Below are 17,044 nucleotides of genomic sequence, written 5' to 3'. Positions count from 1 at the left end.
GTGAACAATATACACATTCGAAAGGGATCTAGTCACCCCTAATATTTTCATTCAATAATCAGATCTGGTTCAAAAACAGGGAAAATTGATCCTCCCTCATTAATTTCTCAATTATAAATGATAGTGTATTTTATAGAAAAACTTGCATTACTAATTGGAGCCATTCTTCTTTGAAGGTTGAACAGAACTACTGCCAGGACGACATACTCACCTAGAAAAGAAAAGGCTTTGAAGATCTACACAGATGACCATCCCCCTAGCACCAATAAAACTTCCCCAGATCTGGACTGAAATGGTTAAAACCAATACATTTTGAACTTAATAAATTGTTTAACTTAATAAATTGTTTAATACACTTTCAGTTTGGTTTAAATGAAAGAGTTTGAAACAGGTTTAATAGTCAGAATTTCAAACTGGTTTTATTAATAAAATTGTTCTGATATTGAACAACACAAAATAAATAAGATAAAGTATTTACTGTGGTAAGGTTTCTCTTGGTTGGAAAAAAAATCTATTTTTAGCTTCACAAACTTTCTTGGAGTTCAACTGTTAACTGTATTAAAATTGTAGTTGATTTTAAATTGTGATGCCACAAGATTCCAGAAAACTGGAAAATTCACCAATTAAAGTTACCCATAGAACATTCATTTCTATTTTAATAGCTAGATATATTTCATAAATAAGAAAATGTTGAAACAAAAAATTGTTCATACAGAGTTAAGTTGAATGTAATGTCCAAGCACATGAATCAGTAGTACTGTAAATTCATAAATTATTGTGATGTTTTTATTATTGCGAAAAATGCAACAGAGTTTAAAATGGCAATAATTTAAACTCGCATTTTGATTTTTTTTATAGGAATTAAACAGGATTTTTCTAAATATCGCAAAAATTAAAATTAAGTCTAAAATGACAAAATTGCAATTATGAATTCACACAATAATTCTGAATTTACAGTATTTAAAATCTTGATACCACTTATACTTCAAGATAGTTGTTGAACATATGTTTGATCAATTCTTTAAAATTAGTGGGCCATTTGAGGTCAGGTTAATATCTTGAAATTGACAAAAAAAGTAGTTCCACCCAAGAAATCATTCATAACCATGTCCTATGGGTATAAAGATTATTACAACTGTAAAAAGATCATGTATAAAGTTTTTAATTGTCAAAGAATTAAATGTAAAATATTTCTTTTGTTATTTTTATTTCACAGCTTTCCATACATACAATTTATTTATGTGATCAGCTGCAATATCTTTATTTTATCAAGAAGGTTTAAAGGACTATAAATGTTGCATAATTATGATGAGAAAAAATGCAATTATGCAAATTATGTATGTCAATTAAAAAAAGTATTAAGTACTCCCAAATCAAGAAAATTTAAGAACTTTTGCAAACCTAAACTAAAAACATGCTGAATATAAAAGATACGCCCATCATCACATGTGCTTTCAACAGAAAAAAAGATGGAATCACTTTAAATTATTTAGTTTGAATTTATTAACACATATTCATGATTCCATTCTGATTTGCATATGAAATGTATCAACCAATAATGTAAAAGAAACAGATGAACAGTGATTTTGAAAATTTATTCACCATGTTTAGAAATTTAATTGTCAAAAATAACGTTCCAAAAAAATCCACCTTAATTTGTAGTTAAAAAATAAATAATGTTTACAATTGTTAAAAATACACTACATGTATATACATTGTACAAGTTGCATTAAATATATTTAGGGTTACTGCAATGATGTCTTTATGGAACCTGCATTTTTTGTCCTTAAAAGTTTGTATTGTTTTTCTGCACTTCAATTAACACCATTTAGTCCTACTGGCTTGGAGCTTTCAAAACAAGAGCCTGAATCTGTCTGGCAGTATCAGAGAATATCTGAAATAATTTGTTTATTTCTTTAGTAGAAGCGTTTTAAGTTGAATAATAAAGCTTGCAAATTTTTCATAAATATCTCTTTCTGCACTTAGAAAGATTGTCAATTGATATTATCTTAGTACTCTTGATCATTCTGTAAACATTTTATATCAATACTTTTTCAGATAATACACCTGAATGTCTCATTACTGTCAATTAGAGAATTGTTGTGTTTTTCTTTAGACCTTTTCAAGATATTCAGAAAAATATCAACCAAGATTGTCAATTGTTACATTATTAATTAATCTGTTTTGTTAAAGTAATTTTAATTTATAAGGTGCTGTGAGGAAAAATGTTTAAGAATACTGTTTAAGTATAAATTATTTCAGAATTGTAAAGAAGCCAAATATAAATACATGTTCGTGTTTTTCTTGGGATTGTATATATTACTATCTGTCTACATATTTCCAGTGTAGAATATATCCACACTGGCTGTTCAGATTTCAATGATTTTGAATAAAAAATATCTATTTAATGTATAGTGTTGTCATGGTTTCCATTGTAAGAGTAGATAGTGAAAATGTACAAAGAACTGCAAATTAGAATTAGAAACTTCGATTTAAAAAAACAGACATGAACAGATTTAAAATTTGTTCTCCCTAGATATGTCAAAAAAAACATCCTGTTTAAAAAGGAAATTTGAAATACGATCATGTTTCCAAAAATTATAGCATTACATCCATAATACAATCTATAAGAAAATCAATTCAGATAGCATCACATTACCATGATGCTAAAAGGTGTTGGGTAGAAAACCAATTTTATTCCTTCATTGACACATATACTTTCAAATACACACTTGGTTTAAAAAACTTAATAGGACCAATCTCAGCCCTTTATTTGATTATGCGTGTACAAGAAAAGGTACAGATCCAGAGAGTAAAATAACCAACAAATTAAATGACACATATAAATAATTTAGAAACAATGAAATAAGAGGAATACCTGCAAGTATATCTTCAGATGACAATACTAAATGACATTAAAATATAGAAATAAGGAGACATAGTATGACTGTAAGGGAGACAAGTATTCATTAAAAACCATAGGAAGTGAAAATTAGTAACTTTAGGTCACCATGTGTCCTTTAGCAATGAACATTGCTCGTAACGAGTAGAAAGGTGTTAAAAAGGGCCTGCCTTGTCAAAATGTTAAACAGTTCAAACAAGAAAACCAATAGACTGAATTATTATAAAACAATATACAAAAGACAAGTATGGACAAAATCAACTAACTACTAGTACTACCACCGCATAACAGACTCTTGACGTGGGACAGTCAGACGCATATAGAAAGTTGCAGGATAAACATATATATAAAAAGTAGAATCACAAAAATACTGAACTCCGAGAAATTCATAAAAAGAAAGTACCTTATCAAATTGCAAAATCAAAAGCTCAAACACATCAAACAAATGGATAACAACTGTCATGTTCCTGTTTAATGCAGGCATTGTCTTATATAGAAAATGGTGGATTAAACCTGGTTTTAAAGATAGACAAACCTCTCACTTGTATGACAGTCGCATCAAGTTCCATTTTATTGACAACGTGTGAACAAAGCGAACAGACATAATAGAAGGCAAACATGTAAAAAAGGGATACATCAGTCAACATTTCGTTCTAACCTTAATCACTATAAAATAAAGAAATATGCAACAAAGAAGCATAAAATGGCATATAGACAAGCATATCAACTTCAGCTGACATTGAACTCATGATCGCCCAATCGTTTCCTTGACCCAGTACATTGCTGTTATATCGCACACGAACAAAGTGTACTATCAGTTGGAAAGGGCTTTACTCTTAAGGTCGACAAGAAAGCACAAAAGTCGAAAACAAAGACACAACGTACCTATCTAATAGTGTTTGCAGTTACTGACAGCTAGTTCAAAACCAGTAATAGCTAATAAGTAATAAATGGATCATGTTTTCTCCAGACTAGATAATCAAATGATACACATCCAACAGATTTAGTACGAAAACGTTATAAAAAGTCTTAATAAGATACATTATGAGATAAGGATAACTGTATTGGTATATGGGCTCCTTGTTAAATCTTAGATTGCCATCAAGGATTCACCCGACCTAGACTTCATTTCGATAAGGGACTTTCCTTTTTTAATTTACCTCGGAGTTCGGCGGTTCTTTTGTTATTTTACTTTTTGGTCTGTTTCTGGGATACTTGAAGCGGTTGGGCCATTATATTCGTTGTATGTAATGATTTCAAGGTGTACATGTCTGCCTGGCATGGTTTCTCTGACCTTGATCTCATTTGAATGGATCAAAGATAAGTGAATGTGATACTTGTAGTAACACCTTCATATTACCACTTACTTCAACTTAAAATCATGGTAAGTAAAGCAGGCGAGACATTTCAACATGTGCTCTTTGTTGATAACCAAAACTTATACTGATAAAGATAATGTTTAAGGATATTATATTCAATATAACAATTCACATTGCTGCTAATTTTCATCCATGAAAGTTGAAGCTAAATATTAACCTTTATTTACCACATGCATGGGTAAATGTATGCAAGTTTGACATTTGTATATCAAATATATATATTTATATATACTGTATAATGTACTTTGTGACCATACCATGCTTGAAAGCACGACTACCGTTAAGGTAGTATTGTAAACACACTTAGATTCATTTGCAGACCATCTATATTGCAAGCAATCAACCCTATTTTTTGCTGTCACCTCATTCTTGTATATATCTTATTTGTATTCCCTTTAGGAGAATCTTAATTTATAGACCATCAATGTCGAAATATTAAAGTGTCTAATCTTTTAAAGCATTTTTCTTTTGTATCTTCCTTAAACCTTTTAAAAGTATACACGAATAACCCTTTTCGGAAAAATATGCTGTTAACCTATCTGTATGAAGCTTTATTTCTTCTTCTTCTTCTTCTTCTTCTTCTTCTTCTTCTTCTTCTTCTTCTTCTTCTTCTTCTTCTTCTTCTTCTTCTTCTTCTTCTTCTTCTTCTTCAAGATAAAATATTCTCTATATAAATTCAATTAAAATTATGTACGGGATGTTACTGTCCAAATGTTAGCAGGAATACCTTCAGGGCAGCTTTAAATCCTTCAACTCATGTAACTTAGTTTCCGTTCAACGAATGCTTGAAAAATATTGTAGTTCTTTTGTTCTGTGAAATACTCACTTATTATGACATGTATGAGTTATACATGTAAAAGGTTAACTATATTTGTTAATATATGGGATGCTTGCAAGGTCTACATGTCCGTTCCATTCTCTACAAAAGAAAATACCGGTACCAAGTCATCGTTTGATGTGTTTGAGTTTTTGATTTTGACATTTGATGAGGCACTTTCTGTTTTGAGTTTCTTTGAGATCGATATTTTAGTTACTCTACCTTTTTTAACCGGCAGGGTTCAATTGTCCGCGACCTGTAATCTCGTTATTTTTAATGATGTCAAAACATACATTGCAGGTTTCATATGCCCTTGACTTCATTTCAAGGTTCATTGGGTGAAAAAGAAACCGCTTGTAGTTATTTATTACAAATCAGACGTGCTAACTGTTAAGTTTGCTACATAGATCCATTATTTTACTATTATAGAATTGATTTCTCTTGATATTTCCAATTAAGGTCTAATAATAAGATATTACAAGAAACCAAGTTGAACAATTCTCAAAAACATTAAAAATTATATAAATGTTTACATTTTAACGGATCACTTTTACAACAATATCAAGAATTATAAGGATCTTTTATTTAGAGTTAAAGTTAAAAGATTGTACTCCTAATAACTAATTGGTGTCTTTTAGTTTGATTTTTCGTTTATTTATGCGAACAGTGTTGCTTTTAGTCATGATCTAGATTTGTATTTTTGATGAAATTGTATTGTATTTAAGTAAAAAAACAACCGTTATCTAGATTTCTATTTTCGGTGAAATGGTATTGTGTTTAAGTTACAAAACAACCATTATCGTTACTGATAGTGCACCATACTTTAAATTCATCACATGACCATTTTACTTCCTCGTTCTTTTTTACACCTAGCTGTTATACACGGGTTGAATTGATCATAACAAGGTGAGTTGTTAATGTCTACTTCTGTAGAAAATCTTTAAATAAGCTAGTAGCAATATCCTTGTAGGAAACATTTCTTTTGTAAATCGAATGACTCTATTTCCGATACTTATTGTGATAATTCTAAGATAACGTACCCTATCATCCAAATGGGTTTTTGTGTTGGATGAGTTCGAGTTCCTTTTTTATTTTCTTATTATTGTCTGATAAAAAAATTGTTTACTTAGTATTAGTCATTCAAAAAAGTAAATAATTATTCAAAAAATAATGCAGGTTGCAACTATAAAATTGCATGAAGTCAAACTAAACTGAATGTTAAAAAATATATTTAGCTTTTAAAAAAGCTTGTCATCTTGTCCTGATACAATGTAGTAATGAAATGTTTCAACTGTTTCCAAATAAAAGTTAAGTTATTTTGTCATCATAAAGTGAAATAGAATTATGTTTATGACTCAAGTGAAAAATGAGCTATAATAATTTGAAAACTTTGTCTTATGTTCTTCTACAACAGTATAATAATTTAAAGAGTCCCCCATCACCACTACCAAAAAAATGAAACAAGATAAAACAATAAACAAAACCCCAGAAAAACATGTCATAAGACAAAATGAATAATTATTTTTTGAGAATATACGTAGGTTATATCGAATTGAAATATTTTTACAGGGCTTTTGTTCACCAAAAAAATGGCTTCAAATATTTCCATTTGTGGCATCTGTGACCTCCGACATCTTTCAAGTCCATCTACACACTGGTGCCAAGACTGTGACGAAGCTCTCTGTTCAGAATGCAAAGAACATCATACGCTATTAAAAGCAACACGTGGTCATACAACTATTCCAATTGATGATTACAAACAATTACCTACCTTCATAACCAATATTAAACAGTACTGTGACATACACAATGAAAAATATCAAAACTATTGTCAGAAGCATGAATGTCCGATTTGCTATAAGTGTATTCAAGACCATGTCAAATGTGCAGAAACTATTTTACCCCTCGAGACAGTTATAGAGCACTCAAAGACGTCCCAGATTTTCCAGGATTTGAATCAGTGTGTTTCAGATTTACAATCAAACATCACGCAGATGAGGACAGCCCGTGAAGATAACCTGGTTAAAGTAGCAGATCAATGTAAATCAGCAGTCAAGGAAATTCGAGAATTTAGAATAAAATTGAACCGTCATCTCGATGCTGTTGAGAAGGGTCTGATTATAAAGCTTCAGGACGCCGTGAATAAATGCTGTCTACAAATTAAAGAAGTCATTAAAAGCCTTAATGAAGTAGAGTCGGAAATTTCAAAATTTGAAAACTTAATACAGAGTATAAAGCAACATGCTTCAGAACTCCAAGTTTATCTGGCGACCAGAGAAATCGAAAAGCAACTATCAGATAAAGAAACCCGGTTGACCTCCATGATGGAAAACAAGCATTTTGATGATTTATATGTCTGTTTGGATCTAGATACAAAGATAAGAAATATTCTATCCGACGTGAAAGTGTTTGGAACAGTAACTATGGAAACAGTACCAACCAATTACAAATTAACCAACACGAAATCAAGGCAAGCTCAAATAATCACAGCCGCTGTCAAGTCCTTTGACGATATCACGTTAAACCAAGTACACAAGTTTGATTCTGGTAGTATAAACGTAACTGGGTGTATCATACTCCCAGACGGACGAATGGCATTTACTGGATACGGTCAAAAGCAGTTGTCCATCAGGAATGCAGACGGAAGTCCTGATTTCCAGATTCCATTAAAAGAAAGTACCGCATTTGATTTAACTTTAGTCAAGGATGCGATTGTTGCTGTTAGTTGTGGGTTTTACTATGACTTCTATAAAAAATGCATTCAGATAATTGACCTAAATTCAAGAGAAATAACCAAAATCATAGATACAACTAACAGGGCCTATGGAATAGTGTGTGTTGATGAATTGTTGGTTTTCATTGGGTGTACTCCAAATGGAATTTATGATATTGATATGAAAACTAAAAAACAGAGCCAGATAAGCAGCACCATCGATTCAGGGCAATGGTCCTATATAACTTACTTTAAAAACAAGTTCTACGTGACGAATGGAACAAATCACACTGTTACAAGCTTTGATAACAAAGGAAATATAATGTGGGCTTACAAGGACGATGTAAATATGAAAGAACCACGAGGAATTTCTGTGGATAACAGTGGAAATGTGTTTATTGCATCTGCAGGATCAAACAATGTGACCATCATATCACCTGATGGAAGCTGCGCAAAACAAATACTCGGCAAGAAAAATGGATTAAATGAACCTTGTACACTGCATTATGATCGTTCTACCAATCAACTCCTTGTAGCTAATGTCAAGGGAACGGTATATTTGTTTAACGTATAGTAGAGTACACCTGTAGTGAACAAGTACGGGAATACTAGATTTTTAGTTTTATTCACATTTTTATTGTCAGTTAGTGTAAGGAGGCATATCCTTAATTAACTTTTACTTTGCTTATCTTTATTACTTCTTATATGAACTGCAAACTGTAATTAGAAAATTTGATTAAAAATTACGACTATAACAGATTGTTTTCCTTCACTGACACATATACTTTCAAATACACACTTAAGTAAAAAAAAGTTTATGGGACGAATATCATACCTTTATTGAATTCGGTTATGTATTAGTATCAATTAGAAAAATACAGATTCAGCAAGTAAACAAAACCCAAATGAAATCACACATGAACTTAATTTAGAAATAATGAAACAAGGGGAATATCTGCAAGTATACCTTAAGTTGACATTATTAAATGACATGAAAATAAACATGCTTTTGTTAAAATATATAGAAATAAGGACACATGGTATGCCTGTGAGGGAGACAAGTATCCATTCAAAAACCATATGAAGTGAATATGATAAGAAACTTTAGGTCACCATGCGCCCTTCAACAATGGACATTGCCTGTAGCGATTAGAAAGGCGTTAAAAGGACTCGCCTTGTCAAAATATTTAACAGTTCAAAAAAGAAACCAATTATTATAAAACAATGTACAAAAGACAAGTATGACCAACTTTAACTAACTACTAGTACTACCACCGCATAACAGACTCTTGACGTGGGACAGAAACATATAGAATGTTGCAGGATAAACATATTTAAAAAAAGTATTATCACAAAATTACAGAACTGTCAGGAAAAAAGAAAACGGAAAGTCACTAATCAAATGGCAAAATCAAATGCTCATACACATCAAACAAATGGATAACAACTGTCATGTTCCTGACTTGGTACAGGCATTTTCTTACATAGAAAATGGTGGATTAAACCTGGTTTTAAAGCTCGCTTAACCTCTTACTTGTATGACAGTTGCATCAAATTCCATTATATTCACAACAATGTGTGAATTAAACAAACAGACATAAAGGTAGGTATAAGACAAAAATAGGGATTCAGCAGTCAGCATTCTGTTCTAATCTTAATCACTATAAAACAAACAAATATGTGACAAAGAAACATAAAATGGCATATAGACAAGCATATCAGCTTGAGCTGACCTTGAACTCATGCGCACCCAATCTTCTCCTTGATCCAGTACATTACTGTAATATACCATACGAACAAGGTGTATTATCAATTGGAAAGGGCTTGACTCTTAAGGTCGACAGGAAAGCATAAAAGTTGACAAACAAAACCACAATGAACCATTCTAAGAGTATTTGTAGTTACGGACAGCTAGTTCAAAACCAATTATAACTAATAAGTAATAAATGGATCATGTTTCCTCAGAATAAAATATTATTTGATACACAACCAACACATGTAGTATGAAAACGTCATACAAAGTCTTAATAAGATAAAATTTGAGTTAATGGATATCTATATTGGTATATGGACTCCTTGTTAAATCTTACATTGCCGTCAAAGGTTCACCTGATCTCGACCTCATTTCGATAAGAGTTTCCATTTTTTATTTTCCTTGGTACTTTTGTTATTTTACTATTTGGTCTGTTTCTCGGATACTTGAAGCAGTCGGGCCATTATATTCGTTGTATGCAATGATTTAATGGTGTACATATCTGTCTGGCATGGTTTCTCTGACCTTGACCTCATTTTGATGGATCAAAGTTAAGTGAATGTGATACTAGTAGCAACACATTTATATTACCACAGACCTTCAACTTAAATCATGGTCAGTAAAGCAGGCGAGACATGATAACGTGTGCTCTGTGTTGATAACCAAAACCCATACTGATAAAGATAATGTTTAAGGATCTTTTATTCAATTTAACAATTCACATTGCTAATAATTTGTATCCATGGAAGTTGAAGCTAAATAATTATCTTTTTTTACCACATACAAGATAGCATGGGTAAATTTATGCCAATTTGTAGTGTACTGAATCATGTTTATATGATCCATCGCCCCGTAAGATTTATCGTTGACTATTTATTCAGTCATTTAAAAATACACATATATATATATATATATATATAAGTACGTCTGAGTCAGTGACAACCCTACAACAGATGTGGTCGTGTGGTCTAGCGGGACGGCTGCAGTGCAGGCAATTTGGTGTCACGATATCACAGTAGCATGGGTTCGAATCCCGGCAAGGGGAGAACCAAAAATTTGTCGAAATCTTTAAAAAAAAAAATCTTTTGTATCTTTTTTAAACTTTAAGTATACACGAAAAACCTTTTTTGGCAAAATATGCTGTTTTCAATTTTGAGTCGTATTATTTTATGTATGTGTCTAACTGCTTTAGACGAACATGACGAAGGACTACTGAAAGTAGATTATATATATAGACATTTGACAATTCTATGAACTTAATGTCTTCGTTTTTCCCTAATCTCGCCTCAAGTCGCAGATTGCGAGACATAAGGATTACTATCAGGTTGCGGCTTAACCTATCTGTATGAAGCTTTATTTCTTCTGCTTCTCCTTCTTTTTCTTCTTTTTCAAGATAAAACGTTCTCTATATATATACAATTAAAATTATGTACGGGATGTTTCTGTCCAAATTTTAGCAGGAATACCTTCAGGGCAGCTTTGATTCCTTCAACTCATGAAACTAAGTTTCCGTTCAACGAATGCTTGAAAAATATTGTAGTTCTTTTGTTATGTGAAATACTCACTTATTATGAGTAATACATGTAAAAGGATAACTGTATTTGTAAAATATATGGGATGTTTGCAAGGTCTACATGTCCGTTCAATTCTCTACAAAAGAAAATTATTTTTACAGCAATAGCAGGAATTATAAGGATTATTTATTGAGAGGTAAAGTAAAAAGCAACAAATTTTGAGATTGCTCTCCAAACTAAAAGTTGGTTTTATTCTAGTTTTATTTTTTGTTTATTTATGCAAACCAAGTCATGTGATCTAGATTTCTATTTTCGGTGAAATGATATGTAAACTATTAAACGAGAAGAACTCATTTTATGTGTTGCTTCTCTTCCTTCCACAACAAATTAATCATCATGCATCTGTGTTCTTTAGCTGTTTAGGTAACATGCATAGTTGCATTTGTCATCCATTCTTATGATTATTCAGATTGAGTTATTTTGGGAGAAAAACGACAAAATCGGTGTCCGGATATTGTTTCCGTCATCAGACTGACTTTAAGTCATAGTAAAGACTTCCGGTTTTAAACATGCACAAGAACAACCAATCGTATGATAGATTACAAAATGAAAAATAAATAAGCCAATCAGAGCGTTCTACATATCATGGTTTTTAGATCGCAAGAACCACAACTATTATACCTCCTTAGAGACAATTATTTTTCGCGTTTATCCACATGTAAACTACGATTATACTACTATAATATATAGAGACTCTCTGTATTCTGTCTACTGTTTTCTGAAATATTTACTATCTAAGGGGTCATACCAGTTGCATATATATTGAAATAAGGAAAACATGTGGAAACAAGAATGTATCAATAGTATACGGATGCCACATCGGCACTATCCTTTTCTATGTTTAGTGGACCCTGAAATGGGGTAAAATCTCTAATTTGGCATTAAATTTAGAAAGATCATATCATAGGGAACAAATCTACTTAGTTTCGAGTTGTTTGGACTGCAACTTCATCAAAAACTAACTCGACAAAAACATTAACATGAAGAGGGACAGACGGACGGACGAACGAACGAACGAACGGACGCACAGACTAGAAAACATAATGCCCATAAATGGGACATACAAATTTATTGTTGAAAGTGAAAGTAGTGATTTGGCCAAAATGAAAGTAGGGTAGAGATTAGAGGGAGGCAGGACTTATTCGGAACGTCAGGATTGGATGTTTTTAAGCTCGGGATTTCGGGATTGGTCCTTACGGGATGAGGGGATATTTTTTTTTAATTTCCGGATGTCGGGATATAAATTTCGTTAAAATACGCACCTCAGGATTTCATGTTTTTAAGCCCGGGATTTCGGAATCAGGGCCCTTCCGACCACCCCACAAATGAGCCTTAGTCATTTATACGAGATTAAAACCCTACCATTGGCATGTTAATAGGGCTCTCAAAAGGAAAAGCCTGATGGATTGTCCAAGAAGCATATTTTATTAGAATAATAATGGTCTATAAGCAGTTTCATTTATTTAAAGTTTGAAGCGGTGCAAATTTTTAATTTAATGTGACTTTTATACCAAAAAACTTTGGAAAAAAGGGAGAGGGCTTTTGATACCTAATTATATGAAATTCTCCAGTCATATTATCTTTAACAAAAATCCATCCTACAACAGTTTACAAGCTGTATATGCCCGCGATTTGGCGGGTGTGTTCTAGTTGTGTTTAAGTAACAGAACAACCGTTATCGTTACTGATAGTTCACCACACTTTAATTTTATCACATGACCATTTTACTTCCTCGTTCTTGTTTACACTTGTTATACACGGGTTGTATTGGTCACAACAAAGTGAGTTGTTAATGTCTATAATCTTAAGATAACATAGAAACAGTATTTTCGTAGGCAACATTTCTTTTCTAAATCGAGTTACATTTATTTCGGATCAAAATTTAATACTTCTAAGACGACCCTTTCATCCAAATAGTCTTTGTATTGGACAATGTTGGATCGAGTTACTTTTTTATTTTCTTATTATTGTCTGATAAAAAAAATTTGTATACTAAGTATTAGTCGTATTGGGGAGAAAAGTAAATATATATTTAAAAAAATAGCTGCAGGTTGCAAGTATGATATTGTATGAAATCAAACTAAACTAAATGTTATAAAATATGTTTAGCTTTTTAAAACAGCTTTTCATCTGTCCTGATCCGACATGGGGTAATGCAAATTTGTAATTGTAATGCATGGTAATATAGTTGGAGATTTAACTAGAACAGATTAAATTGAATATTAACTTTCTATTTTCCAACTATTTCTTAAATTTGACATAAATCACTTGATGGAATAACACAAAAATGTATATCAGATTATTTTTCTTTTTTTAAATTTTATTTCATACATTTTCCATAAAAAAATAATTATATTTTAAAAGCATTAATGTGAAAGTGTTACATTGTTGCTAAAAGATCAATGAATACCTTGTCATCATTAAATAAAAGATAATTGAACATTTGTCATAAAACACTAATTAGTTTGTTTTACAATTACTCTTTTCACCATGTTGACAGTTGGTCATAGATTAAGCTCTATGTTTATAATATAATTAGGAAAGAAATCCGGAGTAAATATTTTAAAAGTTTTCACATGACCATTTCACTTCCTTATTTTTGTTTACACTTATTATACACGGGTTGAAATGGTCATAACAAGGTGAGTTGTTAATGTCTACTTCTAAAGAAAATCTTTAAACAATATAGGAGTAGTATCCTTGTAGGAAACATTTCTTCTCTAGATCGAATTACTCTATTTTGTATCCTAATTTTATACTTTTAAGACGACTCCATCATTTAAATGGATTTTGTATTGGATCGAGTTCCTTTTTATTTTCATATTATTGTCTGATTTAATATTGTATACTAAGTAATTAGTCGAATTGGATGAAAAAAGTACATACATATATATAAAAATTGATGCAGGTTGCAAGGCTGATATTGCATGAAATCAAACTGAACTGAATGTTATAAAATATGTTTAGCTAAAAAAATAAAAGCCTGTCATCTGACTTGATATAATTTTGTGTTTTAAGATAAGCAATTAGTTGTCTGAATCTTTTACGAGTCAGTATCACCACCACCATAAAAATAAAAATTAAATTAGATTAAACAATAAACAAAACCCCAGAAAAAACGTGAGTAAATGTGGAAAATACAAGCCTCTCCTTTTTTTCGCTCAAGCCAAAAAAACTCACATAATGATACATTTGCATTTATATGTGTCAAACATGACTATATGTCTTTCCTTTAAGTAATAAAACAAGTCCTCGCTGGTCATCATTTATGCAAGGTCTATTTTTGAGTTTTAAAATGACTTTGCAATGAATTGATACTTCTTGGAATATCAAAATCATAAATTTTTAAGGATAAATCAGTTATTATTAAACAGTAAAAAGATGGTTCCTAAATCAACTCTACTTTATAGCTGCTAGAAAAGGTTGTCTATGAATGAATATAATGCTATTTATATTATAGGGGGGATGAATGAATAATTTGAAAATCTATGTCTCGGTTACATCGAATTAGATTTCTTTTACAGGACTTTTTGTACAAGAAATGGCTTCCAATACTTCCAATTGTGGCGTCTGTAACCTCCGACATCTTTCGAATCCATCTACACACTGGTGTCAAGACTGTGACGAAGCTCTCTGTTCAGAATGCAAAGAACACCATACTTTATTAAAAGCAACACGTGGTCATACAACTATTCCAATTAATGATTATAAAAAATTACCTGCCTTCATAACCGATATTAAACAATTCTGTGACATACACAATGAAAAGTATCAAAACTATTGTCAGAAGCATGAATGTCCGATTTGCTGCAAGTGCATTCAAGACCATGCCAAATGTACAGAAAATATTGTACACATCGAGACAGTAATAAAGCAAGCAAAGACGTCCCAAATTTTCCAGGATTTGAACCAGTGTGTTTCAGATTTACTATCAAACACCAAGCAGATGAGGACAGCCCGTGAAGATAACTTGGCTAAAGTAGCAGATCAACGCAAATCAGCAGTCAAGAAAATTCGAGATTTTAGAATAGAAGTGAACCATCATCTCGATGTTGTTGAGAAGGATCTGATTATAAAGCTTCAGGACGCCGAGAGTGAATGCAGTCAACAAATTATAGAAGTCATTAAAAGCCTCAATGAAGTAGAATCCGAAATTTCGAACTTTGACAACATATTAGAAGGTATAAAGCAACATGCTTCAGAACTCCAAGTGTATTTGGCGACCAGAGAAATCGAACAACAAGTCTCGGAAAAAGAAAAACGATTGATCTCCATGATGGAAAACAGACATTTTGATGATTTTACTGTCGGTTTGAAAATAGATACAAAGATAAGAAATATTCTATCCGATGTAAAGATATTTGGAACAGTATCTATTAAAACAGTACCAACCAATTACAAATTAATTAACAGGAAATCAAGACAAGCTCAACTAGTGACAACAGTCCAATCTTTCGACATTATAAGGTTAATGCAGATTAGAAAGTTTGATTCTGGTAGTAAAAACGTAACCGGATGTACCATCCTCCCTGACGGACGAATGGCATTTACTAAATACGGTCAAAAGCGGTTGTCCATCAGAAAGGCAGACGGAAGTCCTGATTTTGAGATTTCATTAAAAGAAAGTAACGCATTTGATTTCACTTTAGTTAAGGATGCGATTGTTGCTGTTAGTTGTGGGTATCATGAACGCGATAGAAAATGCATTCAGATAATTGACCTGAAATCACGAGAAATAACCAAAATCCTTAATACAACTAATAGGGTCTATGGGATAGTGTGTGTTGATGAATCGTTGGTATTCTGTGGGTATGATCCAAATGGGATTAATGATTTTGATGTGAAAAATGAACAACAGAGCAAGATAAGCAGCACTATTGATGTTAGGTCATGGTCATATATAACTTACTTTAAAAACAAGTTCTACGTGACGAATGCAGATAATCACACTGTTACTAGCTTTGATAACAAAGGAAATGTTATCTGGGCTTACAAGGATGATGTAAATATGAAAAACCCACAAGGTATTTCTGTTGATAACAGCGGGAATGTGTTTGTTGCATCTGAAGGATCAAACAATGTAACCATCATATCACCTGATGGAAGCTGTGCAAAACAGATACTCGACAATAAAGATGGATCAGCAGAACCACGTGTACTGCATTATGATCGTTCTACCAATCAACTCCTCGTAGCTAATGCCAATGGTACGGTTTATTTGTGTATCGTAGATTATGATGCACCTGTTCTGTGAACAAGTACGGGAATACTAGATTTTCAATTTTCATTCTTATGTTTATTGTAAGTTAGAGGAGACATATCCTTAATTAACTGTTACTTTGCTTACCTTGTAAATTTCTGAAATGAACTGCAAACTGTAATTAGAAACTTTGATTACAAATTACGACTATAACAAATTGTTTTCCTTCACTGACACATATACTTTCAAATACATACTTAATTTACAAAAAGTTTATAGGACGAATATCATCCCTTTATTCGGTTATGTACTAGTATCAATTAGAAAAATACGGATTCAGTAAGTAAACAAAACTCAAATGAAATGACACATGAACATAAGTTAGAAATAACGAAACAAGGAGAATATCTGCAAGTATATATTAAGTTGACAATATTAAATGACATGAAAATGACCATGTTTTTGTTAAAATATATAGAAATAAGGAGACATGGTATGACTGCAAGGGAGACAAGCATCCTCAAAAAACCATATGAAGTGAAAATTAGTAACTTTAGGTCACCATGTGTCCTTCAGCAATAAACATTGCTCGTAGTGAGTAGAAAGGTGTTAAAAAGGGTCTGTCTTGTCAAAATGTGAAACAGTTCAAACAAGAAAACCTATAGACTGAATTATTATAAAACAATATACAAACGACAAGTATGAC

General features: G+C 31.8%; 3 protein-coding genes across 3 annotated transcripts in view; all 3 read left to right on the top strand.

Annotated features, from left to right (window-relative positions):
* The window catches only part of LOC139491766 (ubiquitin carboxyl-terminal hydrolase 47-like), a 33,837-nt gene extending 31,432 nt beyond the window's left edge, over positions 1 to 2,405 (top strand). The window contains exon 34 of the mRNA XM_071279617.1: positions 177 to 2,405. Coding sequence (XP_071135718.1) covers positions 177 to 291 — 115 coding nt within the window. The 3' untranslated portion in view covers positions 292 to 2,405. The remainder of the gene's footprint in view (positions 1 to 176) is intronic.
* Positions 2,406 to 5,929: 3,524 nt separating this feature from the next.
* Positions 5,930 to 8,530, top strand: LOC139491746 (tripartite motif-containing protein 2-like). The gene is made up of 2 exons (XM_071279581.1): positions 5,930 to 6,004; positions 6,668 to 8,530. The coding sequence occupies exon 2, from the start codon at positions 6,688 to 6,690 to the stop codon at positions 8,383 to 8,385; it is 1,698 nt and encodes a 565-aa protein (XP_071135682.1). The 5' UTR covers positions 5,930 to 6,004; positions 6,668 to 6,687; the 3' UTR covers positions 8,386 to 8,530.
* A 4,327-nt stretch (positions 8,531 to 12,857) lies between these two features.
* Positions 12,858 to 16,793, top strand: LOC139491745 (E3 ubiquitin-protein ligase TRIM71-like). The gene is made up of 2 exons (XM_071279579.1): positions 12,858 to 12,919; positions 14,663 to 16,793. The coding sequence occupies exon 2, from the start codon at positions 14,680 to 14,682 to the stop codon at positions 16,390 to 16,392; it is 1,713 nt and encodes a 570-aa protein (XP_071135680.1). The 5' UTR covers positions 12,858 to 12,919; positions 14,663 to 14,679; the 3' UTR covers positions 16,393 to 16,793.
* The last annotated feature ends 251 nt before the right edge of the window (positions 16,794 to 17,044 follow it).

Source organism: Mytilus edulis, chromosome 10 (genome assembly GCF_963676685.1).
Source record: "Mytilus edulis chromosome 10, xbMytEdul2.2, whole genome shotgun sequence".
In the NCBI taxonomy this organism is placed as follows: domain Eukaryota; kingdom Metazoa; phylum Mollusca; class Bivalvia; order Mytilida; family Mytilidae; genus Mytilus; species Mytilus edulis.
Note: the sequence above shows the minus strand (reverse complement) of the source record. Positions and strands in the feature narration are given on the sequence as shown.

Coding starts and splice junctions, on each gene's coding strand:
- LOC139491745 (XM_071279579.1), top strand. CDS start 14,680: ATGGCTTCCAATACTTCCAATTGTGGCGTCTGTAACCTCCGACATCTT.
- LOC139491746 (XM_071279581.1), top strand. CDS start 6,688: ATGGCTTCAAATATTTCCATTTGTGGCATCTGTGACCTCCGACATCTT.